The 25,029-nt window shown below is 65.8% G+C and overlaps 4 protein-coding genes across 4 annotated transcripts; 1 reads left to right on the forward strand and 3 right to left on the reverse strand.

Moving 5' to 3' along the window:
* On the forward strand, positions 1–3,317 carry EMIHUDRAFT_208308 (hypothetical protein; the record flags this gene model as incomplete). The annotated part of the gene is made up of 5 exons (XM_005772827.1): positions 1–9; positions 125–405; positions 488–653; positions 3,047–3,083; positions 3,211–3,317. 5 exons carry the CDS (start codon positions 1–3, stop codon positions 3,315–3,317), a joined length of 600 nt encoding a protein of 199 aa, XP_005772884.1.
* A 6,325-nt stretch (positions 3,318–9,642) lies between these two features.
* Positions 9,643–10,795, reverse strand: EMIHUDRAFT_208310 (hypothetical protein; the record flags this gene model as incomplete). Its single annotated transcript, XM_005772828.1, has 4 exons — positions 9,643–9,729; positions 9,801–9,926; positions 10,000–10,029; positions 10,409–10,795. The coding sequence occupies 4 exons, from the start codon at positions 10,793–10,795 to the stop codon at positions 9,643–9,645; spliced, it is 630 nt and encodes a 209-aa protein (XP_005772885.1).
* A 1,299-nt stretch (positions 10,796–12,094) lies between these two features.
* Positions 12,095–14,081, reverse strand: EMIHUDRAFT_355058 (hypothetical protein; the record flags this gene model as incomplete). The annotated part of the gene is made up of 5 exons (XM_005772829.1): positions 13,634–14,081; positions 13,341–13,470; positions 12,971–13,027; positions 12,735–12,899; positions 12,095–12,494 (listed from the first exon to the last, which is right to left on the reverse strand). Coding segments are annotated over exons 1-5 (874 nt in total), but the record flags the coding sequence as incomplete, so codon positions are not given.
* An 8,224-nt stretch (positions 14,082–22,305) lies between these two features.
* Positions 22,306–23,297, reverse strand: EMIHUDRAFT_435837 (hypothetical protein). Its single transcript, XM_005772830.1, has one exon. It carries the CDS (start codon positions 23,216–23,218, stop codon positions 22,433–22,435), a length of 786 nt encoding a protein of 261 aa, XP_005772887.1. The 5' UTR covers positions 23,219–23,297; the 3' UTR covers positions 22,306–22,432.
* Positions 23,298–25,029: the final 1,732 nt, after the last annotated feature.

Below are 25,029 nucleotides of genomic sequence, written 5' to 3' on the forward strand. Positions count from 1 at the left end.
ATGTACTCGGTCCCCCAACGGAAGAGGCCTCGCTCCTATTGGAACTGGCCAACATCAGATTTGCCTCGTGCGTCCCTTTTTGAGTAGGAAAGCTATTTTCTTTTGGGTCCTGTGGGCACCCTAGCTTAAGAAGATCACGGGCGCTCTCGATCACCGATTTGTGCTCTCGGCCGTCGGCGGCGACAACCTCGGCGGCTTGCTCGACAACCTCCTCAAAAAGGTCTATTCGTTCGTCAAGAACAACGCGCTCGAGCTGGTCAAGACTCTCCTTCGGGAGCTGGTCCACTGCGGTGGCCAGTCGATTGAGTCGCTCGAGGCGTGTGCTATCCTCGGGCCGACCCCACACTATGGCATAGGCGCGCCACACTACACAATGAACCATGCGCTCCGATCACGTGCAAGAAGGTGAGGAGACCAGTGTGGCGATCTGTGCAGCCGGCAACACTTTTCACTGCGCCCCCTGCCACTCTCGGATCATCCGGCGCAGGATGTGGCTGGGGAAGAGGCCTGTGTTGCCAAGCTCTTCGCCCGTCATCGGGCTTGTCGACTTGGTTGCGAGCCAGCGCTCGATGGCCGACCGCTCATACGCGTGCCCATCGGCCGCCATCACCGGGTCGCTCATGATCTCGGTCGTGATCGGGCAGACGAAGTCGGTCGGCGGCTCCTCCCCCGGCGGCGCCTCCGGCTCTGGCGGCTGCTCCACCGCCGCCCGCCTCTCCTCCTCCAGCCTCGCGCTCTCCTCGAGCGCCGCCGCCAATTCCGCCTCCTCTCCCGCCGCCGCCGCCTCGGCCGCTGCCTCCTCTTCCGCCTTCTCCCCGGGCTCCCGCGACGGCCCAGCGCCGCCCCCCCCGCCCTTCCCTTTCTTCTTCTTCTTCTTGCCCTTCTTGCTCTCCTTGGCGCGCTCCGCCTCCTTCTCCGCCTCCTCCTCCGCCAGCAGCGCCTCGGCATGCCGCGCCGCCTCCGCCTCCGCCGCCGCTCTCTCCGCCTCCCTCGCCGCTGCCTTCGCCGCCGCCTCCACTGCCGCCTCCGCCGCCGCCGCATGCTCCTCGAGGGCGCGCACGCACCCGGCGTGGCCCTTCTCCTTGGCCATCTGCAGCGCCGTCCTGCCGCTCGCAGAGCACAACACCGCGTCTGCGCCCGCCCGCAACAGGTGGAGGACGACGGCGGAGTGGTCGGAGAAGCCGGTGGCGTACATCAGCGCGGTGAACCCGAGGTCGTTCTGCAGATTGATCTCCGCCCTGTGCTGCAACAGCAGCTCGACCACCCGCTCGTGGCCCTCCTGGGCGGCGTACATCAGCGCGACGTAGCCGTCGTTGTCCTGCTTGTTGATCTCCGCGCCGCGCTGAAGTAGTAGCTCGACCATCCGCTCGTCGCCTTGGCTGGCGGCGCCCATCAGCGCGGTGCTGCCGTCGCTGGCCTGCAGGTCGACCTCCGCGCCGCGCTGCAGCAGCGTGTCGACCACCCGCTCGTGGCCTTGGCCGGCGGCGTCCATCAGCGCGGTGTCGCCGTTGCTATTCTGCAAGTCGATCTCTGCGCCGCGCTGCAGCAGCAGCTCGACCACCCCCTCTTGGCCCTCCTGGGCGGCGTACATCAGCGCGGTCCAGCCGTCGCTGGCCTGCAAGTTGATCTCCGCCCCGCGCTGCAACAGAAGATCGACCACCCAATCGTGGCCGTTGCCGGCGGCGCACATCAGCGCGGTGCCGCCGTTGCTTTTCTGCTTGTTGATCTCCGCGCCGCGCTGCAGCAGAAGGTCGACCACCCGCTCGTGGCCGTTAGTGGCGGCGACCATCAGCGCGGTGCCGCCGTTGCTGTTCTGCAAGTTGATCTCCGCGCCGCGCTGCAGCAGCAGCTCGACCATCCCCTCTTGGCCCTTCTGGGCGGCAAGCATCAGCGCGGTGACGCCGCTCACATCGTCGACCGCGCAAGTCGCGTTAACCCGCCCGCCGCTGTCAAGCCACGCCAGCAGCGCCGCCTCTTCGCCTCGCGCAGCCGCCTGCCTGGCCTCTTCGGAAAGGCTGCCCGGTGAGCCGGAAGAGGCCGCGGCCCTCGCTCCCGCCGCCGCCTCGCCCGAGGAAGCACCGCCCACACCGCCCGCCGCCGCCTCACGCTGGGCCGCAGTCACCTCTGCGACGTGCTGCCGGAAGGCGCCGACGCACGCTGCGTGGCCCTTCTCCTTGGCCCACTGCAGCGCTGTCTTGCCGTCCTCAGAGCGCACCGCTGTATCCGCGCCCGCGCGAAGCAAGCGGAGGACGACGGCGGGGTGGTCGTTGCCGGCGGCGACCGTCAGCGCGGTGTCGCCGTCGCTATCCTGCTTGTTGGTCTCCGCTCCGCGCCGCAACAGAAGATCGACCACCCGCTCGTGGCCTTTGTCGGCGGCGGCCATCAGCGCGGTCCAGCCGTCGCTGGTATGCAAGTCGACCTCCGCGCCGCGCTGCAGCAGAAGGTCCACCACCCGCTCGTGGCCTTGGCCGGCGGCGCATATCAGCGCGGTGCCGATCTCCGCGCCGCGCTGCAGCAGCAGCTCGACCGACGGCTCGCGGCCGTTGCCGGCGGCGATCATCAGCGCGGTGCCGCCGTCGCTGTTCTGCAGCTCGATCTCCGCGCCGCGCTGCAGCAACAGCTCGACCACCCGCTCGTGGCCGTACATGGCGGCGAGCATCAGCACAGTGACGCCACTCATCTCGCCCTCCTCGCAAGTCGCGTTGATCCGCCCGCCGCAATCAAGCAACGCCAGCACCGCCGCCTCGTCGCCTCGCCCAGCCCCTAACGCCTCTACGACGCGCGCTAGCGCCTTCTCTTGCACCTCCGGCGGCGAACCGTCCTTCAATGCGGCGAGCATCATGAGAGAGTCACGCCAAAAAGGAGGGCTACACGAGGCCCTGTAGGATTCCTTCCCGGTCCTCACTGGCTTGCCGGGGTCATGGGCCCCCCCTCTACAGTGGGTTGCGGGCATTAAGAAAATGGAGCTCGGCTAGGGTTGCGCAGCTATGAACAGGAGCGAGTTCGCGCTGCGCTAGGCTCAGACGGCGAGTTCGCGCTGCGCTAGGCTCAGTACGGCGAGTTCGCGCTCTGCACCGCTATAGGTATAGCGGCTAGGCTCTCTTTTATGGAGAATTTATCTCTCTCGGCTGCGTTGGCTCGCCAAAGTCTTTCTTCTCGATGGCGCTGGGTCCGCTCACTGGGGCGGGCGTGGGTGTGCGTGTTTTGTAGAGAAGCAAAAACGCACGTCGTCCGGGTTCTGTCGTGTGTCGAGCGTGCGGGCGGGGAGGGCCCCGAGGGGCGAGGGCGAGGCGCTGAGAGCCTGTGGCGAGAGCTAAGATAGAGCAGTGGCCAGTGCGAGAGTTACACACGACACACACGACACGACAGGGACACAGACACAGACACAGACACAGACGCAGACACACACTGCGCTCCCCTCAGCTCCCGCGAGAGGTAGGGAGACGCGAGCCCGACGGAGTCCGGTGGTGGGGGCCCACGCAGCCAGCCCCTGCGTTGCAAAGGTTGGTGCTGAGCCGCCGCCGCCGCTCGCTCTCGAAAAGCGTCGCGCTGCTGCCCGTTCCCGGAGCGACGACCGCGAGTTTGGTGGCCAGGGCCTCGCCTGAAAGGGGGGGGGGGGGGGAGAAGTGAGGACAAACCGAGCGGGTGGGGTTGCCGGGAAGGTGGTGGGCTACGAGCGAGTAGCGGGAAGACCGTCGATACTCCGGCGGAAGAGTGCTCCCCCGCCGCCCCCTGGGTCACCCCGAGTGACCTCGCAGCCCACGCCGTGAGGCGCTGCTGTCAGGGGAATGTTGGGGGCGCGCAAAGCCGCTCGGAAGAGACGGCCAGGAGCCAAGGAGCGGCCGGAGCGCGGCGAAAGACCGAGGGGAAGTGGCCGCCGCATACAGCCTCCGGCGGGCCTCCGGCGGACGCCTGCGGCGTGGCGCTGCGCGCGACCGGCCCCTTCTCGGTGCGCTGCAGGACGATCTCGCTCAAACGTGCGCCTGCTGGGGCGGGGCGGTCACGAGACCGGCTGAAATTGCGGCCGCAGCTGCTTGGGGGGGTGAGGATGGCCGGGCTTGAACGGCTTCTCGCGAGGTGCCCGCATCCCGACGCAGCAGCGATTTCGCCACCTCGGTCTTTCGCGGCCTTCGCCGAGCGCAGGCGCTGGGTGGGACGGGAGGGAAATTTCTTTTCTTCGCGCCCCCGCGCGCCGAGCCAAAGGAGCTCCGCGGAGCCGCCAGGCGCCCACCCCGGCGGTTCGCTCGCTACGCGTCGCTCACCGCCGGGGCGGGCGCCTGGCGGCGCCGCTGCGCAAAAACAGGATTCCGCGGCACGCCGCCGTTTCTAAGCCTTTCCACAGCCCTCATCCACCCCGCGCCGTGGTTTCTTAGCTCCGGCCGGCACTCAAGCCAGCAGAGCCGGCGGGCCCGAAGGATTTTTAGGTAAGTAAGAGGTCAGCTGTAAGCTGCCGGTCCGCGAGGGCGATGCCAGAGTCTGCCGCTGAGTCGGCTCTCTGGATGACGGGGGAAGACGCACACACGCCTCCATCCACTCCACTCAGAACACCGCAGACTTGGAAAGTGACAAGTGCGCGCGCCGCAGGCGAAGAGGAATTTTTGAGCTGGGGCTCCCGTTCACACACAGTGAATCACACACTCGTTTCTGGCCTTTTCTCGGGGCCGCGTCTGCGGCGCGCCGTGGTTTCTTAGATTTTTGCGGAAATCGCTCGGCGTGGTTTCTTAATACTACGTTTTCTTAATGCCCGCAACCCACTGTAGCGCCGCCGGAGGCGGCGTAGCTTCCGAGAAGCTCGGTCAGACACACGGGGGAGAGACGGACACCACATCATTACGAATGACGCAAAAATACGTCACGGAGAGCGTGTAGAATGGCTAATTTCGCCGAGAGCGCGCCGCGGGCGCACCTGGTAGACGGCCCCGGAATGAGTCACTGATTAAAGTTGGGCGCCTTTGGTCGAGGCTTCCCCGGTCCTCACTGGCTTGCCGGGGTCATGGGCCCCCCCCCTCTAGCGCCGCCGGAGGCGGCGTAGCTTCCGAGAAGCTCGGTCAGACACACGGGGGAGAGACGGACACCACATCATTACGAATGACGCAAAAATACGTCACGGAGAGCGTGTAGAATGGCTAATTTCGCCGAGAGCGCGCCGCGGGCGCACCTGGTATACGGCCCCGGAATGAGTCACTGATTAAAGTTGGGCGCCTTTGGTCGAGGCTTCCCCGGTCCTCACTGGCTTGCCGGGGTCATGGGCCCCCCCCCTCTAGCGCCGCCGGAGGCGGCGTAGCTTCCGAGAAGCTCGGTCAGACACACGGGGGAGAGACGGACACCACATCATTACGAATGACGCAAAAATACGTCACGGAGAGCGTGTAGAATGGCTAATTTCGCCGAGAGCGCGCCGCAGGCGCACCTGGTATACGGCCCCGGAATGAGTCACTGATTAAAGTTGGGCGCCTTTGGTCGAGGCTTCCCCGGTCCTCACTAGGGGGGCGCGGCGTGGACACCGCTGCAGAGCCTCTCACCGCTGCTGCCTCTCCGCGGCCCAGCAGCGCGCCGGCGCCAGGCACTTGGAGCACTTGGAGCACTTGGAGTGCAGTCATTAGCCTCACATCCAGGGCCGGCGCAAAGGGGGGCACGGCGTGGACACCGCTGGATTCGACCTTTTTACGGGGTAAGGTATGGTGGCTCCTGGCCAAAAGGGTGGGGGGGTATGGTCCTGGCTCGACGGGTGGGGGGGTCTAGGGGGGGTATGGTCAAACCTGGAGCCGCCGTACCGCCCACGTTACAACAGTACACGCCGCGCCTGCGCCGGCACGCAAGGCCCTGGCGGCCTTTGCGGACACGCTCTGAGGGGTGAGCACGATTGCCGGCGGGTCACCTCGCGCAGACTGCAACGCGCGAACCCGTGCCGCACGACCGGACGGACGGCCTAACACGACGGTTACTGTACGCGCTCGTGTGGTGTGGTGGGGGGTGGGGGGGTATGGTCCTGCTGGCCAGAGGCGACGTCCTGTGCGGGTGGGGGGGTATGGTCGCGGCGCCAGGGCCGGGCGCACCATACCCTACCCCCTAAATATCCTCGAATCCTGCAGAGCCTCTCCGGCCCGGCACGGCCCAGCAGCGCGCGGCGCCAGGCTCTAACTATTTAGGCGGCCTGCTCAGAACGAGTCAACCGACACATGAGCGCCCCGACGAAGAAGCGCCGCGTCGAGCTCGTGCAGGTGGCACCCGCCGGCGGCGAGGCCTCTCTACAGCTCTCTAGCTTTGCACCGACTCTCTCACTCGCCGACGGCGTCACCGTCACGCTAAGCTCCACACCGCCCGCAAAGACGGAGACCGTGGCAAACGCAGAGTCTCTCGCCGCGGTGCTCAAGCGCCGAGCCGAGGTTGCGCGGCAGACCCACGACCGGTGGGTCCGTTCGCCGCGGGCAGCGTGGATCCAGTCGCTGCTGGCAGAGCTCGGCCCTCCGGCGAGGGAGGAGCTGCTCGCGCTGCAGCGGCGGCACACGACACTCGCGGCGGAGGACTTTGCGACGCGGTGGGAGCTCGGCGCCGAGTGGTCGGGGCGGGTCGTTGCGCTCTGGCTCGGCGCGGAGGGGCGGAGCGTCGAGGAGGTGATTGCAAAGGCGGCCGGAGCTTGGCGCTCCCGACACACTCGCGACCCTCTTCTGAGACGAGCCACGGCTAGTTGCAAAGGCGGCCGAGTTTGGGCACGAGAAGGAGGAGCTCTCCTCGGGCGTCGTGCTCGAGGGCGGGCTGCTGCACTCGCTCGCCACCGGGGCAGACGTCGGCGTCGAGGAGCTGCTGCCGTGGGTCAAAGCACTCACCGCCGCCGCCGCCGGCTCGGCCGGCGGAGCGGCCACCGAGGCTCCGCCCTCCCTTCCTCTTTTTGCCACGTCCGCCCACCTATCCCTTCCGGTTCCATCCCCCCCCCCCCCCCCCTCCTCTCTCCGCCGCCTCCGCCCTCCTTTCCAGGGCACGTCCACGACACGCCCCGCCCGCCGTGTCCCGCAGGCGCCGACCGCCTCCCTCTACCGCGTCGACCCGTCCAACCACTTCCTGACCGCCGCAGACACGAGCGCCCCGCTCGACTCGCTCGGCGACGAGGCGCGGGCAGCGGAACAGCGAGATGATCTGGTGACGAGGCACCTGCTTGACTCAATGCCCTATCTCTCTCTCTCTCTCTCTCTGCCATGGCGAGGTGCGGCTGCGGATCGCGAGCGGGCGAGGCGTCGGGTCCCTGAACACCACCTTCGACTTTGCGAGCGGCGAGAGCGGCTCCGGCATGCCGCTGCCGAAGCGGGCGGTGGGAGACCGCCCGAGCTCACCCGAGATCGTGCGAGGTCGCGCGAGGCTAGGCGTTCCGCTGCTGGACGGCTACTGGGAGAGGCTCGACGACGCGAGCTACGTGGTGGGGGAGGGGGTGGCGCGGCTGAACCCGCGCCTCTACCTCATCTGGAAGACGGCCGGCTACTGCACGCCCTACCACCAAGACGTGCACGTGCCGCCGCACTTCACGCTGTACAACCAGACGAGCGGCGCGTGCCCTGCCCCTCCCGCCTCCGCTCCCCGGACACTTCTTAGACACTTCCTAGACACTTCGTGAGCAGGCGCCTCCGCCTTCCACTTCCTCCCGCTGCTGCTCGGCGAGTGCGCGACTCCTCCCCTCGCGGCGACACCTCCTCGGACCCCCTCCCTCAGCCTCCTGCGGACCCCTTCCTGGCAGGTACGCCACTCTCGTCGGGCGGCGGGACGGCCCTAGCCGGCTGAAGGAGCTGCTGCAGCGCCTCGACAGGGAGGGCGTCGGAGAGGTGCAGCAACGGCCCGCCCCCCCTCCTCCCCTCCGACCCCTCCTCCGCACCTCTTTGACCCCCCCCCCCCGCCCCCCCCTTCCTTCAGGTCGCCACCCTCGGGCCCAAGCAGATGCTCCTCATCCTCCCGGGAGGGGCGCACGGCGTCTACGTGCCTCGGCCGGCGCTGCAGCTGCCTCCGCCCGCCCGCCCGCTGCCGCCCTTCCGCCTCTCCGTCATCCGCGCTGCGGAGCTCTTCGTGGCCCCGGTGTGCGACTCGCGAGATCTGGGGGAGATATGGCGAGATGTGGCGAGATATGGCCCCGGTGTGCGACTCGCGAGATCTGGGGGAGATATGGCGAGATGTGGCGAGATATGGCCCCGGTGTGCGACTCGCGAGATCTGGGGGAGATATGGCGAGATGTGGCGAGATATGGCCCCGGTGTGCGACTCGCGAGATATGGGGGAGATATGGCGAGATGTGGCGAGATATGGCCCCGGTGTGCGACTTGCGAGCGGCTCCTGATACAATGGTCAATGCAAACACAGTGGATGGCCCTCGCCTTTCGTGACAGGTGTGCGACCTGTACGAGCGGCTCCTCCTCTCCGCAGCCGACTGGGCCACGCCTCTCGGACTGAGCGAGCGCGAGGCGCAGGCGGAGGCGGCGACGCTCGACGCCTTTGCGGCCGTGCAGCAGCGCGCCTGCGCTGAGCTCGGCCTGTCGCGCAGCGACTGGACCTTCTTCGCGACGCTGCTGCAGCGGCGGTGGGATGCCGCCGCGGAGGCGGCCGGGCTGGAGGGGGCCAACAGAGAGACGACAATCCCTCTGTAAGTAGTACAAAACAGGTCCAACAGAGTCACAAATTGCCCGGTGGACGGCGGCTGATCACACGACTTGGCGTCTCTCTCTGGCTCCGGCTCAGGTCGTGCTCGTGCGTCGTGGCACGTGGGGGGGCGGCGGGCGGGGCATATTGCTCATGTGTAAACGGGGTCTCTGGGGCGGGAGCCCCCTAGCGGCCCGCCGCGGGCGCTAGCGCGTTCCACACAGTGCGATCACTCCAGACTCACCCTCCTCGCCCTCCCTCCGGCGCCGCAACCGACGCCGACCGCGCAGCGGTGCCGCCCGTCGGCGACTTGCGCGGCGGCCGGCGATCCGTCGAGCAGGAGCCGGCGCGGCGCGCTGCCGTCGCGCACGCACACGGTGGCGGTCGTGCCGCACGGTGGCGCTACGCGCGTCTCGTTCGGTGTGGCGTGCACGTCGATGAAGCCGTGCAGCGTGGGCACGCGCAGGATATATGTGTTCCCTCGGTAATGTGCTACGGGTATGGGCCGCCGGTTCCACGCCACCGGTCCACGAACATCTACTCTGCTGAGAACGGCCGGTGGCACCTCGAGATGGTCGAGTGGCCTCCGCGCTCCGGTTCGAATTCGGCGAGTTGACCCTTATATTTTTTTCACACCTAGCGGGCTCAATTTTGCTCTGATGCCTCCTACGTATTCGAACTCAAATTCTCGGGCAGGCGCCCGGTGCGTTGGTCGTTTTTCGTCACGGGAGCGGGAGCCGAATCAAAGAATTTTGGCTTTCTTGTGTGTGCTGGTCGTAGCCCGAAACACCGCTTGAGCACTTGAGCACTTGCGACTTGGAGTCGGCAGTCGGTAACCCGCAGGGCCTCACACCCACAGGGCCGGGGAGCTAAGAACTGTGATTCTGTGTGAGCTCCGGTGTCCTGATCTGCTAACAACATACCAACCTGTTTTTTTGCACTAACCGTGCCGATCGGCGGATCGGTGCACGGTGGCCCTCTAGCGCTTCTTACTCGAGTGTCGAGTCAGGTATAAAAGGCTACCAGGCTAGCATGTGTAGCAAGACCAAGTAAAGTGCTCCAAGCACTCGTAACCTGCCCGATGCTTTTTGCATTTTGGCATGTGGTTAGGCTCCTGCGGGCGGCGCTGCACGTGCCAGCCGAGATCGGTTTCAGATCAAGAACACTCACTCACGCCCGACTCACCCTGACAACCCGCCCCGCCGGCGGCCCAGCCTGGTGGCGAGCGGCCAAGGCGCGCTGGCGGTAGAGCGCACGCTGGCGGGGGTCTGTCGGCTCCAGCTGGCCGACCGCAGCCTCGAGCTCGGCGACCTGTTCACAGGCAGAGTACGTGGTACGCCGGCTCACAGTGCTGCGCGCCCTCGCCCCCTCGAGCTCGGGCGACCGCCGCGCGCGAGCATCGGAGGACGCCCTCCTGCGCGCAGGCGGATAATCTCGGGGGAAATCTCGGGGGAAATCTCGGGGGATCTCGGATGATCTCGCTCCTGCGCACAGGCTGCTGAGCCAGATCTCGGCTAGATCTCGGCTAATCTCGGCTTCGCCTGCGCCGAGAGGATGGCCTGCGCCTGCACATGCACGCGCGAAAGTAAGTTAGCTGGGTACAAGGGCTATACGCATGCAGCAGCACTGCTGCAACTACGAGACTACCGAGAGTACACAGGCCGGACTCACGCCGCATCTGGGCCTCGAGATACAGGGAGATATGGGGAGATGTTCCACATCTAGGCACCTTCAGCCTTTGCTATCCTCGCTTCCACCGCCTTCACCTCCTCAACTATTTTAGTTGCTCCTACTTGCTGACGCGCTGCTTGCTGCCGCGCTGCGGCGGAGCGAAGACGGCGCAGATGCTGCGAGCGCTCGTGCACCTCACTCCGCTGCGACTCGACGCGCCTCTCCGCCGAGACAACGTCGGCGCGAGCAGAGTACAGCGCGGCGCGCTGCCGCTCGCAGAGCGCAAAGCGGAAGACGTGCACCCAGCGCGTCGCGTGTGCGTAGCGGCCGACCACCTCTCTCCCCGAGGCGCTCGTGAAGCGAGCCTCAGCCAGCGGCCGCCACAGGCGGTCGGAGCTCGCGAGGCGGCGCAGCCGGCGGCTGAGCCGGGCGACGGCGAGCAGTTCCGTCTCGCAGCAGCTAGTGAGAATTTTTGCGACGAGCTCCTCGGGGAGGTCGTCGAAGCCCATTCCGGCCAGTGCGGGGGCTGTGGGCCCGAGAGATGGGCCGAGCGTTTTTGATCTCTCGATGGCTGTTGCGAAAGGGCGACAGGGGAGGAACGTTGATGGCGCCAGCGCCTGCTGTTGACAAGTGGGCTCGCACCTCAACCTCTCACAGGCGGGGGGGCCCCCGCCAGCGCACAGCGCCATAGGAGGTATTTTCTTCTCAATAACAAGGCTGTGAACCCCCCATCCCCAGGGCCTCCAGGGCTCGCACCTCAACCTCTCACAGGCCAGCGCACAGCGCCATAGGAGGTATTTTCTTCTCAATAACAAGGCTGTGAATGGGGGAGTTCGGTATTCACAGTCGTTTACACTGAGGGAGCAATGGCTATTTATTCGGGTTGCTTTGCCGTCATCATTCCTATCCTGATTTAAAAGGTTCTAATCTAAATGGAACAGTAAGGAATCGGCGCGGCACAACTAGAGCTGACCGGGTTGCCTCGTGCTCAATACGTAAACGCCTTCCAGTTGTTGTTTGAGGTGTAGGAGCTGCTGCCATCTTGCGAGACGCGGCATGTGTCGTCCTGGGTGTGGTACGAGCAGCAAAATTCGTGGTGGTAGCTACTGTTGGTGGCGTGTTCGACACACGCGTTTCGGCAGTTACCGGCGGTGTTTTTGTTGCTCAGCCCGACGGAGACGTCCTGGCACTTAGGGGGGCAGTCTGGCCGCGAGACCGTGGTAGCGTGGTTTTACCTCACACCCATGGTCTCACAGTGTGCCGGCAGTCGCCGAGCAGTGTCGCTCACACAAGCCGCAGCACAAGTGACTGAGGGCCAGTGAGGGCGAGCCCATCGCTGTCACAGCTGTGGCAGCCGCACAGTAGGCTGTGTCAGCTGTGCAGAGTGTGTGAGCAGCAGAGGAGCTGCTCTCCAGGCTTCTGTCGCAAAGAGCTGCATGCCACCGAAAGCGCTGTCGAGGTTCGCCGAGCGCGGCGCAGGTTGAGGGAAGCCGCCACCGACGAGCGCACTTGGAGCACTTGGAGTGCAGTCATTAACCGCACATCGAGCGCGTTGTTCTTTTCACTCGGACAAAAAACGGGGCACAGCGGACGGTGCGGGGCGTGCCGCAAACATAGCGGCGAGGCGCGGGACCGTCTGTGGCGAAGTGGGTCGCGTCCCCCGATTTTGTTCAACCCAGCATCCACACCCTTTAGCCGCATGACATCGGCGGCGAGCCGTCGCACTTTTGAGCAGTCAACCCCCGACTGCGAGCAGCGCGAGCGCCGTGCCCAGCACACCTCGCCGAGGGTGTCGCGCTTTTCTCACTGACAGGTTGAGAACTATACACCCTCTCGCACAAATTTCCCTTCAAGTCCTGCTGCAGGGCCTCTCCGACCCAACCGGGGTACCCGGGCTTTAGTCGACATGAGCCACGGACGGCGCTTGGTGCTGCCCCCCCCACACCCGCACCCAAGCAGTACTCATCACAGCGAGCGGCCTCGGGCAGCCGCCGCACCCCGCGGCGGGCTCCTTCTGAGAACAAGGTATCTCCGCCGAGAATTTGCGAGCGCCTTCCGAGCGACTCGCCCGCAGACTCTCTCACCCGAGGACGGCTCCGCCTGCGGCAGGACAGCTCAAGCAGCCGCGACGGCGGGCGGCGAGAAGGCCTGCTTGGCGAGCTGCTCCTTGGTGCCCCACTTGGAGCTCGCGGCCGAGCCGACCACCTGAGGCAGCGAGGGTGGCGAGAGGGGGGGGGGGGGGGGGCCTCCAACCTCGGGAAAACTTTTCCGGTTTGGCGGGGGAGGAGGGGGTTGGAGGGGTGTCGGTGTTGAAAACAGTTGGGGCGGGGGCGGGGGCCGGGACCGGAGGGGAGGGGAGGAAGGGGAGGGGGGGGGAGGGCAGGGGAGGGCAGGGGGCAGGGGGGGGGGAGAGGGGAGGGGCAGGGGGGGGGGGGGAGGTGGCGCCGCTCGCCTGCTCTCCGGAGGCGGTCTGCACTTCGCCGTCGAACAGGATCTTGTCGTCGTCCCAGACGTCGTGACCCTTGGCCGACCCGTCGTCGCACCGCTTGGGGCACGTCGGCGAGTGCTCCGACGGGCAGCCCGGCGCCCCCTCGGCGGGGTACGGGTCGTCGCCTGTGGACATGCCTCGGACATGTCATGGACGTGTCCTCGACACGGCGCCCCCTCGGCGGGGTGCGGGTCGCCCTGCGGGCCATGGTGGTGGCAGTGCGGCAGCGAGTAGTCGGCGCAGAGGCCCTGGCCTGTGGACACACGTGTCGCCGACATGTCATGGGCGTGTCCCGGACATGAGTAGCCGGCGAGTTGGTATGTCGAGGATCGCGCCAGGGCCAGGGCGAGGGTGCTGCGGAGTTTGGGGCTTGCAGCCTCCGGGCTAGTGAACATGTCTCGGACATGTCATGGACGTGTCCTCGCGGGCTAGTGGGACGTCTTCGCGTGCCTGGCAGGAAGACAGGGACCTCCGCATCTAGAGCCCTCTGCCAAAGGGCCCGCTGTGCCACCAACCCACTCTCGGGTAATCTCAGGTATCTCGGTAATCATCTAGAGCCCCCTTGCCAAAGGGCCCGCTGCCCTTGAACTGGCCGCCCGTCACCGCGCCCGTCCGCTTGATGTACTCCCACGGGGTGGTGATCTGGCCGCCGTCGCACCCGCGCGAGAAGAGCCCCCCGCCGCAGAAGCAGACGTCCTGCCGCGCGAGTTGGGCGGAGGCGTCAGAGGCGGGGTCATTAGGCACGGCAGGCGTCAGAGGCGGGGTCATCAGGCACGGCAGGTACGGCAGGCATATAAATGTATATACGGCGCCGCGTTGGCGTGGCAGGGCGGCGGTCTCGCTCTCTTCGAGCTTCGGCCTGCGCTGAGAGCGGGACTACCATCTTGCCGCCGGTGGCGATGCACATGCGGTCGGATGCGGCTTCGGCGCCGGCAAACGCCCAGCAGCAGCCACAGTTGGACTGGTCGCGGATGTCGCCGATGACCTTTGCGCACTCTTTCCAGTGCTCCTCCGAGTCGAAGCTCTCCGGTAGCGCCAGGGTAGCGTCGGCGGGGACGTAGTGGGCAACGTCGCCGCGGACCACGGCCGCGCGTATGTCGGCCGCCCAGTCTCCGAGCACGCCGTTGGAGGAGCGGGACGCGCCCGGGGGCTGGAACGCGAAGCGAGCGTTGGCCGCCGCGCGCCATGTCAAGCTGGAGTTGGCATTGATCGCCGCAATCTGGGCGGCGCGGGCCGGGTGGATAGCGGGCGTGGTGAGGCCACTGACGAGCTCGAGAAAGGAAAGCATGAACCACGAATTCCCGTCCAAGTCGCGGTGTGAGCGCCTTTTACAGATGTAAAAAAAAATCAAAGACTATTTTGCCCGCAACCCGATCCCGAGCGAAGCGAGCGTCCGGCCAACTGGGTGCGCTTCTCAGCTCCCCGGTCCTGGGCGTGAGGCTAATAATGACTGCACTCCAAGTGCTCCAAGTTGTATTATTATTAACAACGAAGGCGCTCTCAAAAAGAAATAAGTTTTTTGTAAGGGTTGCCCGGCCGGGTTGCTGCGCAAATCTCTCGCGCTGCGCTAGGCTCAGAGCGAGTTCGCGCTGCGCTAGGCTCAGACGGCGTGCGTGGGCCGCCGGGGTGAGGACCCCACCGGCACCGCTCCTTGGCGGTTCGCGCATCGCCTTCGGGAGGTCAGGCTCGGCAAGCAAGCTTGTCGGTCGGGCTCTACCTCAGCCCTCAGCCGAAGCTGGGGCCGGTCCCGTAGGCCGTCCGTAGCCGAGAGAGCCCCCGCGTCCCGGGATGAGAATTCCGACGGGCGCGGGGATATCGGGGCCGGTCCGAAGCCGACTCTGGGGGGAGGCGGGGGCCCAGAGGGTGTCCATGCGGGGGGGATATGGGGTCCCACGGCCCGCCGCAGGCGCCGTTTTTGTCGCGTTTTTTTTGCCATTTTTTACTTGTTTTCCCCCAAATCCGCGTTTTCCGGATTCCGGAGCTGTCAGCTGAGCTCCGGAATCCGGAATTTTCCTACATTCGCTGTGAACCCAGCCACGTACTGGCTAGACCTATACTGAGGGAGGGTGTAGAGGATGTAGAGTGTAGAGCGCTGTAGAGCTGTACAGCTCTACATCCGCCGCGGGACGAAGCGCCTGCGTTGTAGAGCGATGTAGAGCGCGGTTTTGCTGTAGAGTTTGTTGTAGTCTTGTAGAGGCTCTACAGCCAAACCGCCGGGAAGGCAGTGACTCAAAGAGGTCGAGCCGCGCTAATGGGGTGTCTCCGAGCTTACTGGAGCTCTGATGGACAGCCCTGACTATCCCTGACACACAGAGAGTCACTCCGACGGCACACAACACCTATAACTGCGTCATGACCAGCCTGCCATGTGTCGCCGGTGCCGCATTCGTCGCTGTGCTTCTTTAGCAGGCGGTGGACTGTCGGCTGCGAGGACGGTCGCATTTGCGCGAGGCGAGGCGAGCATTCAGACGCGTTGCATGCGCCATGCCTCGCGCCAGCGCGTGCGGGAGCTCCTGGCTGAGCGTTGAGTCCAGGCGAGTTGCGCTGGCCACTATCACTACTGTACGCCGAGCCGAGCTGACGCGCCGAGGCGCCGGCCAGTCGCAGCCGTGAGGCATGCCATAGCAGCAGAGGCACCTGCCACCCATTGGGCGGGAAGACAGAAGGCCAGGGCCGCACTGGCAAGTGCAACGCGCCTCATGTCGGAGAGCGACCGTGCCTCGTTCGCCGCTTATGATGTAGAGTTTGTTGTTGTGTATGATAGTAGTGTGGCAGTTTGGTCGGAGGGCGCCCGGGTCGCCCCGGAGCGGCCCCGCGCGGGGAGGTGGGTGGAGGGCGGGCACCACGCCATCGGGCAGGCCACGGGGACGCAGCCGGGGCCAGCGCGCGGCGCTAGAGGGCCGGGCGCAAACTTGTGGCACCTGCACCGGCACCGGCACCTGGGCGTAGAGCTGTCAAACGTTAAGAGCTGAACAGTGTTGCTAGTGTTAACAGTAACAACAGAACAACAGTGGGGCTCCCCAACAACAGTAGCTAACGTTAGGCCAGCTGAACAACAATAAGGAAGGCCTGGCAGTGACCCACGACGATCTCCAGCGTCCAGTGCGGGTAATACCCGAAAATACCTGGAAAAACCCAGGTATTTTCGGGTTTTACCCGGGTTTTTTGGCATTTTCTGCTTGCTGACTACTGAACAACAGTAACAACAGTAACAAACAGTAACAGCTTGGGCTGGGGAGAACACTTGAACAACGTTGAGGATTTTCAGCCAACAATAGTGCAACTGTTAGGCCCAAAGTTAACGTTTGACAGCTCTACCTGGGCGCCGCGAGTTTTGGTGGTTCGAAAAGCGGAGCGCGCAGTCCATTGTGGCTCGAAACGCGATGCCTTCGCCGGGAGACACGGATGTCGCCGTCAGGAGCGACGAGGCTGGCGAGAGCGAGGCGGTCGAGCGTGATCAGTCGCACTCGAATCTGAGCAGTACATTGAGGCCGTTGGTGGAGAGAGAGCGTAGCGAGCGAGGTGACGAGAGGAGATGGAGCTGTGGGTGTAGTCGGTGGAGGCTTGGTTGCGTCGTCCACGACGAGGCGTCGGAGAATGACGAGAAGCGTGACGGTGATTCTCGGGCCGAGGCCGATGTCTCATAGGGAGGAGGTGACTTTGCGCCTTCGCAACGCGGTTCAACTGTGGACGAAGATGTACACGGAGATGGGATGGTGCGACGACATGCGGGACAAGCTAGAATCGTGCATGCTTCTACATGCTACATGTTCGCACCGCGAGGTTGAACCGAGGTTTATACGGGTGTGGCTCCAGGGTCCGGTGCTCCAGGATGCAGCGGCTGCGAACCGGCGCAGTTGTGTCCGCAATGTGCTCACTGATGTGGCTCAGCAGGAGGATCAGGACGGCAACCACGCACACGCAGATCGACTACTGCAAGAGGCTTTGAGGGAGCTTACACACGTCACAAATGGTTCGCCCTTGACGGCGTCGAGCGTGTGTGTTTGTAGATTTCACGTTGTAGAGCGCCTCTACATCGCTCTACAACGGAGGCGCTTCGTCCCGCGGCGGATGTAGAGCTCTACAGCTCTACAGCGCTCTACATCTCTACAGCTCTACAGCGCTCTACACTCTACATCCTCTACACCCTCCCTCAGGACCTGTGTATAGAGCCGTGCGTAGGGCTCTCTATCTCTTGCCCGCAACCCGTCCCCGAGCATATGGCCCGCTGGGTGCGCTTTTCTTTTTAAGCTCCCCGGCCCTGGGTGTGAGGCTGCCAACTCTACTGCACTCCAAGTGCTCCAAGTACGCGCCAACTCTCTCACAGCAGACACAGGCTCGACACATACACGACACAGCTCACAGGCGCGTGCGGACTCTGCCGACTGGCGCGCGTGCTACGGCTCTAGCACTAACACAGGCTGACCGATAAAAAAGAAAAGGAGCAGGAAAAACCCCGGAAGGGAAGTCACTCTCAAGGCTCGGTTGACTGAACGGCCTCCTCTCTCATAGTCGCGCTGCTCGGCGGGACCGCGACCGCCGCCGGCGCGGAGCCCTCGGCGGCGTACAGCACCGACTCGACGCGCACGTACTCAAAGAAGGAGAGCGATCGGTCGCCGTCGCTGTCGGCCTCGGCCATCCACTGCTCCAGCGCCGCCTCGTCGATCGGCGCCCCACTCACGCGCGAGAGCTTCTCGCGGATGGCGCCGAGACCCACCTCGCCGTCCTCGTTTGGCTCGAGGATGGCGAAGCCGTCGTACAGCGCGCACACGTCCGCGAGCGTGACGCCGCACTGCGCGGCGAGCGCCTAGCAAAGGAAAGGCGTGGACCAAGTCCAGAGCAGGGTGTGAAGACGCCGCACCGAGCAAGCGCGGCGCCTCCAGCTCCGCCCGAGCGTACGGGGGCAGTGTGCCCGCACCGCGCTCGACTCCTCTTGATCTCCCGCGGCCGGCGGAGGCGGGGGCGGGGGCGGGGCCCTGCAGACGGCGCAGCAGCGCGCGCGCTCGCCCGTCCCCTCCACTGCCGAGGAGGGAGGCGAAGCGGACGGCCGCCTCCACTGCCTCCACCACCACCTCCGTCGCGCCCGCCCGCATCAGCGGCGCCGCGTCGAGCGCCGTCCGCGCGCGCACAAAGATGGGCACGTCGGGGAAGGCGTCGCGCAGCCGCTCGGTCGACTCGAGGCAGCGCCTAAACGGAGAAGGCGCGCCTGGGTGCGAACGGGGGGGCGGGGAGAGCCGCTCGACTGACGCTCGAGGCGGCGCTTGTCGTTGGCGTACGTGACGACGATCGCGCGCGGCCGGACGATGCCCGCAGCGCGGAGCAGCTCGGGCGAGGCGCCGTCGCCGTACACAACGCGCACCTGCTTGGCCAGCCCCACGGCGATTCGAGACGGGTTGCGGTCGAACGCGATGAACTGCGTCCCCCAGCCAGCCAGGCCGCCCCCCCCCTCCTCCTCCTCCGCAAACACCGACGGCGGGAGCGGGTGCCCCGCCTCTGCGTCGGCGAGCACGTCGCACGCGCGCTGCCCCATCTCGCCGTACCCGCACACGACCACCGCGTCGGGGGCCGTCGCGAGCTCGCCGCCGCCGGCTCCGTGCGGCTCCCGCTGCGCGCCGCCCGCCGCCGCATCCTGCAACGCTGCGGAACGCTGCTCGCCGAGCACCTAGACGGAGGCACGCCGCGGCTCAAGGGGAGGAGAGGCGCGGCACGAGGAGCGCCGCCCGCCGAGGACCAAGTCGACGTAGCCTCTGCGCAGCTCGTCGCGCGAGATGACGCCGTCGCCTGTTCGCACCCATTCCCCGTGGAGAGACGCCCGCCACGGCAGCTGACCGCGCGAGAGGACGTCACCGTTGAGGTCGAGCTGCGCAAAGAGCTCGGCGAAGGAGGCGTTGCCGTCCTCTCCCCCCTCGGAGGCCCTGCCGCCCCCGCCGAGCAAGTACCGGCGGAGCTCCTCGCGCTCGATCGTGCCGTTGCCGTCCGCGTCGATCACGTCGAAGAGCTCGTCTGCCCTCGCGTCGGCCGCCTGATCTCGGGTCCTCTCGGGTCCTCTCGGGTAACCTCGTCGGACAGCTCGTCTGCCCTCGCGTCGGCCGCCTGGTTTGCGTCGATCCGCTCCACTTGATCGCCGACAAACTCCGCGAGCTCGCCGAGCAGCGGCGTGAGGGACCTGTTCCCGGCTCATCTCGGGTCATCTCGGATCGACTCCGCCAGCTCGCCGGGCAGCGGCGTGAGGGGACATGGAGATGATGACGGAGGCAGTCAGCAGCCCGCCGAGCCGCGTGGGCAGCAAGCCGAGGTCCTCCGCGAGCTTGAAGACGACAAAGGCGAACTCGCCGCCCCCCGCGAGCAGCAGCGCCACGCGGATCGCCTGACGCCAACGCGACGACCGATGGTGGCCATGTGTCTCGTACGACGAGCAGCGGCGCCGCGCGGGTCGCCTCTGCGCGCGTGAGGCCGAAGGCGAAGGCGCCTGTTCACAGCCTGGCGTGTGAAGAGACGCAATTCACAGCTTGGCGCGCGTGAGGCCGAAGGCGGAGGCGCCGAGGCCGAAGAGCAGGCCGAGCTTGGCGCCTGTTCACAGCCTGGCGTCTGAAGAGACGCATCACAGCTTGGCAAGAGCAGGCCGAGCTTGGCGCCGAGGAAGGCGAGGATGCCGGAGAGGAGTGTCGGCCACTCAGCCACGCAGAGCGCGGGGTCGAGGTTCGCGCCCGCCGTCATGAAGAAGATGCCGAGCAAGATGCCCTCGAAGGGCTTGATGTCCGCCTCGATCTGCTGCCTACTCCCGGGGCCACGCGCTCATCTCGGCTCATCTCGGGGGAAGCTCGGTGGCCGCCTCAATCCGCTGCCGGTATTGTGAACCAGCGAGCAGGACGCCGGCGGCGAAAGCGCCCGTCGTGGTGCTCAGCCCGAGCGCGTCGGCGGCGACTCCCATCCCGATGGCGACGAGCAGCGTCGCAGCGACGAACGTCTCTGACGAGCGAGCCGCGGCGACGACAGAGAAGATCTGGCGCAGCAGCACCGACCCGGCGACGAGCACGCCCCCGAAGCCAAAGGTCGCCTTTGCGACGAGGACGCCGAGCTCTGCGGAACTCTGCGGTCCCGAGCCGGCGACGAGCGGGAGGAGGACGAGCAGCGGCGCTACCGCGATATCCTGCAGCAGGAGCACGGCGAGCGCGGCGGTCCCGTCTGCGCGCTCCTCCCACCCGCGCTGCTTGAGCTCGGGCAAGACAAAGGCGGAGGAGGAGAGCGCTCCGGCGCCGGCGAGGCAGAAGGCGAGCACCGGCGTGGACAGGATGGGACGCACGAGCTCGTCATCGAGCAGGATGAACCGCTCTGCGGCAGGCAGGACCTGGGGCCCGAGATAGAGGTTCGCGGCAGTGATGGCTGCGATGGTGAGGATGAACTGCGCGAGGCCGAGCTTGAAGAAGTTTCCCAGCTTGAGCAGGCGGTCGGGAGACAGCTGCAGGCCCTCGATAAAGAGGAGGAAGACGATGCCGAGGTCGCCGAGCTGCACGTTCGCCTCCGAGTCGGAGAGGATGCCGAGGCCGAATGGACCGGCAGCGCAGCCGACGGCGAGGAATCCGAGGACGGGCGTGACGTTGAGGACGCGCGAGAGAGGCACCACGACGACAGAGGCGAGGAGAAAGAAGAAGATGTCGTTGCCGAGTGCATCGAGGCTGATCACGGCACTGGTTTCAGCGGCGGCGTCGGCGAGGAGGGCGGCAGAGGGAACCTCGAATGCACGCACGCTGCACCGCTGCCGTGCAACGAGGGAAGGCCTCAGCAGGCGTGTGGTGGCCGCTAGCGAGGGTGCCACCATTTGCCCTCGCCTAAGCGGCCAGAGTCGAGGTTTCTCCGACATGGCGCGCACATTTTTTTCTTTACTTCTCCCCTTACCCTTTCCCCCTTCCCCTCCCTCGTTCCCTTCCCGGTCGCGAACTTTCCCCCGGTCGACCAACTTTCCTCACTTTCCCCGGGGCGTCAAAAAGAGAAAGGGGAGCACGGCAGTCTCTCGCATGACAAACAAGCCCATAAAAAGAAAAGGAGGCGATTTTGTAAAAAGAAAACAGCCCTCCTCTTGCATGACATGTCAGAGTGTCCCATAACAACGGCTAGCGCATCACACCCCTCTCCTTAAAATCCCTGTGTGGTGGCGGCGTGCCGTCCTCCCATCCCTCCCTTGCCTAACCGCCGCGCGAACTTTGTGGGGGCGGTTCACGAACCAGTTCGCGAACCCAGTTCGCGAACCGGCGGTTCACCGCCGGTTCGCCAGACTCGGTTCGTTCACGGTTCACGGTTCGCGGCGGGTGTCGCGGGAGGAGTCAGTTCACGGATCACGGTTCACGGACTCGGGGTGGGGGCTAGTCGGTTCACGGTTCGGGGTTCACGGACTCGGGGCGGGGGCTAGTTGGTTCACGGTTCACGGTTCACGATTCCGGCGTGAACTGAGAGGCCTGAGCACGACGTTTGAGAGAGAGAGACGAGAAGGTTTTTATTCGCTTGCTCTTGCATCCACCGCCGTACCTGTGCGCGCACCTGTATCCGCTTGCGGCTCCCCTCCGCTTGCACGCTTGCACCACTAACCGCGAGCGCGCTGCCCTCCGCGCTCTCAGAGATGCCAACACGCTCGGCGGCGGTCTGCTCCATCTGCTACGACGGCATCCGGTGGGACGACCGCCTCGTCCTTCCGTGCAAGCACGTCTTCTGCCGCGGCTGCATCGACCACATGTGCGCGCGTGCGTGGGCCGACGGGCCAGCGCATCTCGGCCTCACGCCGATTCGGTGCGGCGCCTGCTCACAGGTTCCTGCACCACCACCGCACGGCGGACGACTACGCGTCGCAGTGTCCGATGTGCCGCGCGCCGCTCATGGGCGAGGCGGATGAGCTCTTCACACAGGGCTCATGGTGCCTTGCCGGCTTCCAGCGCCAGGTCGAGCTGCAGATGCACGGCCTCGATCTCATCTTCCCGTTCGAGATCGGGCACGCGATCACCGCGTTTGAGGACTGCATCACGGCGGTGGAGGGCCACGCCACCGGCCCGGGCGGGCTGAACCGCATGGCCGCCGCAGCGCAGTACAACATCGGCCGCTGCTACGAGCTCCGCTGGGCCGCCGCCGACGACCTGCGCAGCGACGAGGCGCAGCAGGACGCCCGCGACGCCATGCGCGCGTACGAGCTGGCGTTCGAGCGGTCGCACGAGCTCGACGGCTCGGCGGCCAACAACCTGGGCGCGATGCTGATGTGGCAGGGCAGGCCGGAGGAGGCGCAGCACTGGTTTTCGCGCGCCTGCGACCTCGACCCGGCCGACACGCTCGCGCGCGCAAACCTACGCATCGCGGCCAGGGAGAACAGAGGCCTCCGCCCGCGGACCGCCGGGGGCAGGGTGGTCAGGTGAGAGTGGACTCTACTCATCGCAAATCGTCCGTATGGATACGCCGTATGTGCGCGCTCTTGCAAATGCAAAGGGCTCGTCGTGTGAGGCGCAGCCGGAGCCGCAGCCTGCGCAGGCGGTGATGGTAATTTTTTCATCTAGGACACATAGGTTAAAAATAGTAATAGAACCGACAAAAAAGCTAAAAAGTCCTGAAATAGTCGCGTTCTACGCCGCCCGCGTCGGCTTTACCACGGGCTTTGAACCGAACCGCGCCCCGGGGCTCTTCAGTACAGCGGCGCGTCGCCGTCAATGACTGAGCGCCATTTATCCGCCTCGCTCGCGTACGTCTGGAGGACGGTGGACTCGAAGCAGGAGTTGTAGCAGCAGTCGCAGATCAGCCCGCCCAGCCGCGTCGTGATCATGTGCACGAGCCGGATCCTGCCGTCGGCCAGCCTCTCGATCCGGTCGATCGACGGGAACATGTTCTTCGCCCGCACCCGGCAGCAGCTTGTGGGCTTGCCGTACCCCTCGCGGCGCGACACCGACGGGTACACGTACGCCTTCTTGCCGCCAATCTCCTTCACGTGGAAGAGGTAGAGCAGGTCGCGTGGCCACAGCGGGCACGCGGAGAACCTCCACGACACCGTCTTGACGTCGGCGGCCGGGGCGCCGACGACGTCGGCCGACTGGAACGTCCCGTCCCAGAGCGGCGCGTTGCGGATGACCGACTCGAATGGCGGACCGAGGAGCGCGACCACGCGATCCAGCTTTGACGCCTCAAAGTCCTGTATCCACAGCACCGACCGGATGCCAGTCGCGTACGGCCCCTCGACGAAGCCAGTCTTGACGGCAGCGCCCGTCGCAGAGGTGAGCGCCGTCGGCCAGCTCTCCGCCGCAGTCGCGGCTGCGTCGCAGGCGAGAGCCCAGGCGTCGAGGTCCGGCGGTCCGCCGGCCGTGCCGTCGAGCGGGAGTGAGGTGGCACCACTGGGCGAGGACGAGGCAGCTGCCATCGCTTCACGCTTCTTCGCGAGGTAGGCTTGGCTCGGAGGGTCCGTCGTGGGCTTGCTCATCGACACTGACGCTGGACGCTGCTTGCGGCACTACGCCCAACGCTGGGGTGCGGCGCTGGCGTCGAACCGCCTGGTTCCGCGGCTCCTACAGTGGGTTGCGGGCATTAAGAAAACAGAATCCCGCGGCACGCCGCCGTTTCTAAGCCTTTCCACAGCCCTCATCCACCCCACGCCGTGGTTTCTTAGCTCCGGGCGGGGCACTCAATCAAGCCAGAGCGCCGGCCCGAAGGATTTTTAGGTAAGAAGAGTGTTAAAGCTCGGTCCGCGAGGGCGATGCCAAGAGTCTGCCGCCGAGTCGGCTCTCTGGATGAGGGGAAGACGCACACACGCCTCCATCCACTGACCACTCCACTCAGAACACCGCAGACTTGAAAAGTGACAAGTGCGCTGCCGCAGGCCCAGGCGAAGAGAAATTTTGAGCTGCAGCTGGGGCTCCGGACCCGTTCACACTCGTGTCTGGCCTTTTCTCGGGGCCGCGCCTGCGGCGCCCCGTGGTTTCTTAGATTTTTGCGGAAATCGCTTGGTAGGGTTTCTTAATGCGACGTTTTCTTAATGCCCGCAACCCACTGTACCCGGGACCCAGATGGGGGGTCTGTTCCCACTGACTCGCGCCAAAACGCCCTACCTACCTACCTATCCCCAGGCCGCGCAGCGAAGCGAAAAAAGATGAAAATAGCGCGTACCTACCTATTGCAGACGGCAGGGTTTATGGGCGAAACAAGACCAACCAACCCAACCTGGGAGGGGCCAGCCAGTGGCGGCAGACCCCCTATCCGGGTTGGAGCCGGAACCCGGGGCGACTCCGAAAAAGAAATACAACGCGACATATGGGAGAGGTAGAGTCCTAGTCCTTCCAATTTTTCGATTTACGGCTTTATTTATTTATTATGGGGCGGAGGTAGACGGCTGAGGGCAAACCTGGGAGACGGCTAGAACACGCTCCTTTCCTAAAATCTCTGTGTGCGGCCTCGCGTGAGTGTTTTCTTTCTTTCTTTAGTCGAATGGTTGTGTTTCGCGTCATGGTTTCGTACCCCGCAAGGCGCGCGATACTCGAGTACACCTCGTATCAAATTCCTGGCTACTCGATCACTCAAATCCTTACCGCCAGCACCGCCAACAACGCCTCGCTCGCTGCCGCTGGTCGACTATCCGCCTCCATCCTCTTCGCCCTCGCCGCCGCCGGCCCCGCCGCCGTCCGCCTCGCCCTCACCTCCGCCCTCGCCGCCTCCGCCCTCGCCGCTGCCATCCCTCCCATCGCCGCTGCCAACGCCACCGCCAGCACCGCCAACAACGCCTCGCTCGCTGCCGCTGGTCGACTATCCGCCTCCATCCTCTTCGCCCTCGCCGCCGCCGGCCCCGCCGCCGTCCGCCTCGCCCTCACCTCCGCCCTCGCCGCCTCCGCCCTCGCCGCTGCCATCCCTCCCATCGCCGCTGCCAACGCCACCGCCAGCACCGCCAACAACGCCTCGCTCGCTGCCGCTGGTCGACTATCCGCCTCCATCCTCTTCGCCCTCGCCGCCGCCGGCCCCGCCGCCGTCCGCCTCGCCCTCACCTCCGCCCTCGCCGCCTCCGCCCTCGCCGCTGCCATCCCTCCCATCGCCGCTGCCAACGCCACCGCCAGCACCGCCAACAACGCCTCGCTCGCTGCCGCTGGTCGACTATCCGCCTCCATCCTCTTCGCCCTCGCCGCCGCCGGCCCCGCCGCCGTCCGCCTCGCCCTCACCTCCGCCCTCGCCGCCTCCACCCTCGCCGCTGCCATCCCTCCCATCGCCGCTGCCAACGCCACCGCCAGCACCGCCAACAACGCCTCG

This window comes from Emiliania huxleyi (genome assembly GCF_000372725.1).
Source record: "Emiliania huxleyi CCMP1516 unplaced genomic scaffold EMIHUscaffold_35, whole genome shotgun sequence".
Taxonomy (NCBI): domain Eukaryota; phylum Haptophyta; order Isochrysidales; family Noelaerhabdaceae; genus Emiliania; species Emiliania huxleyi.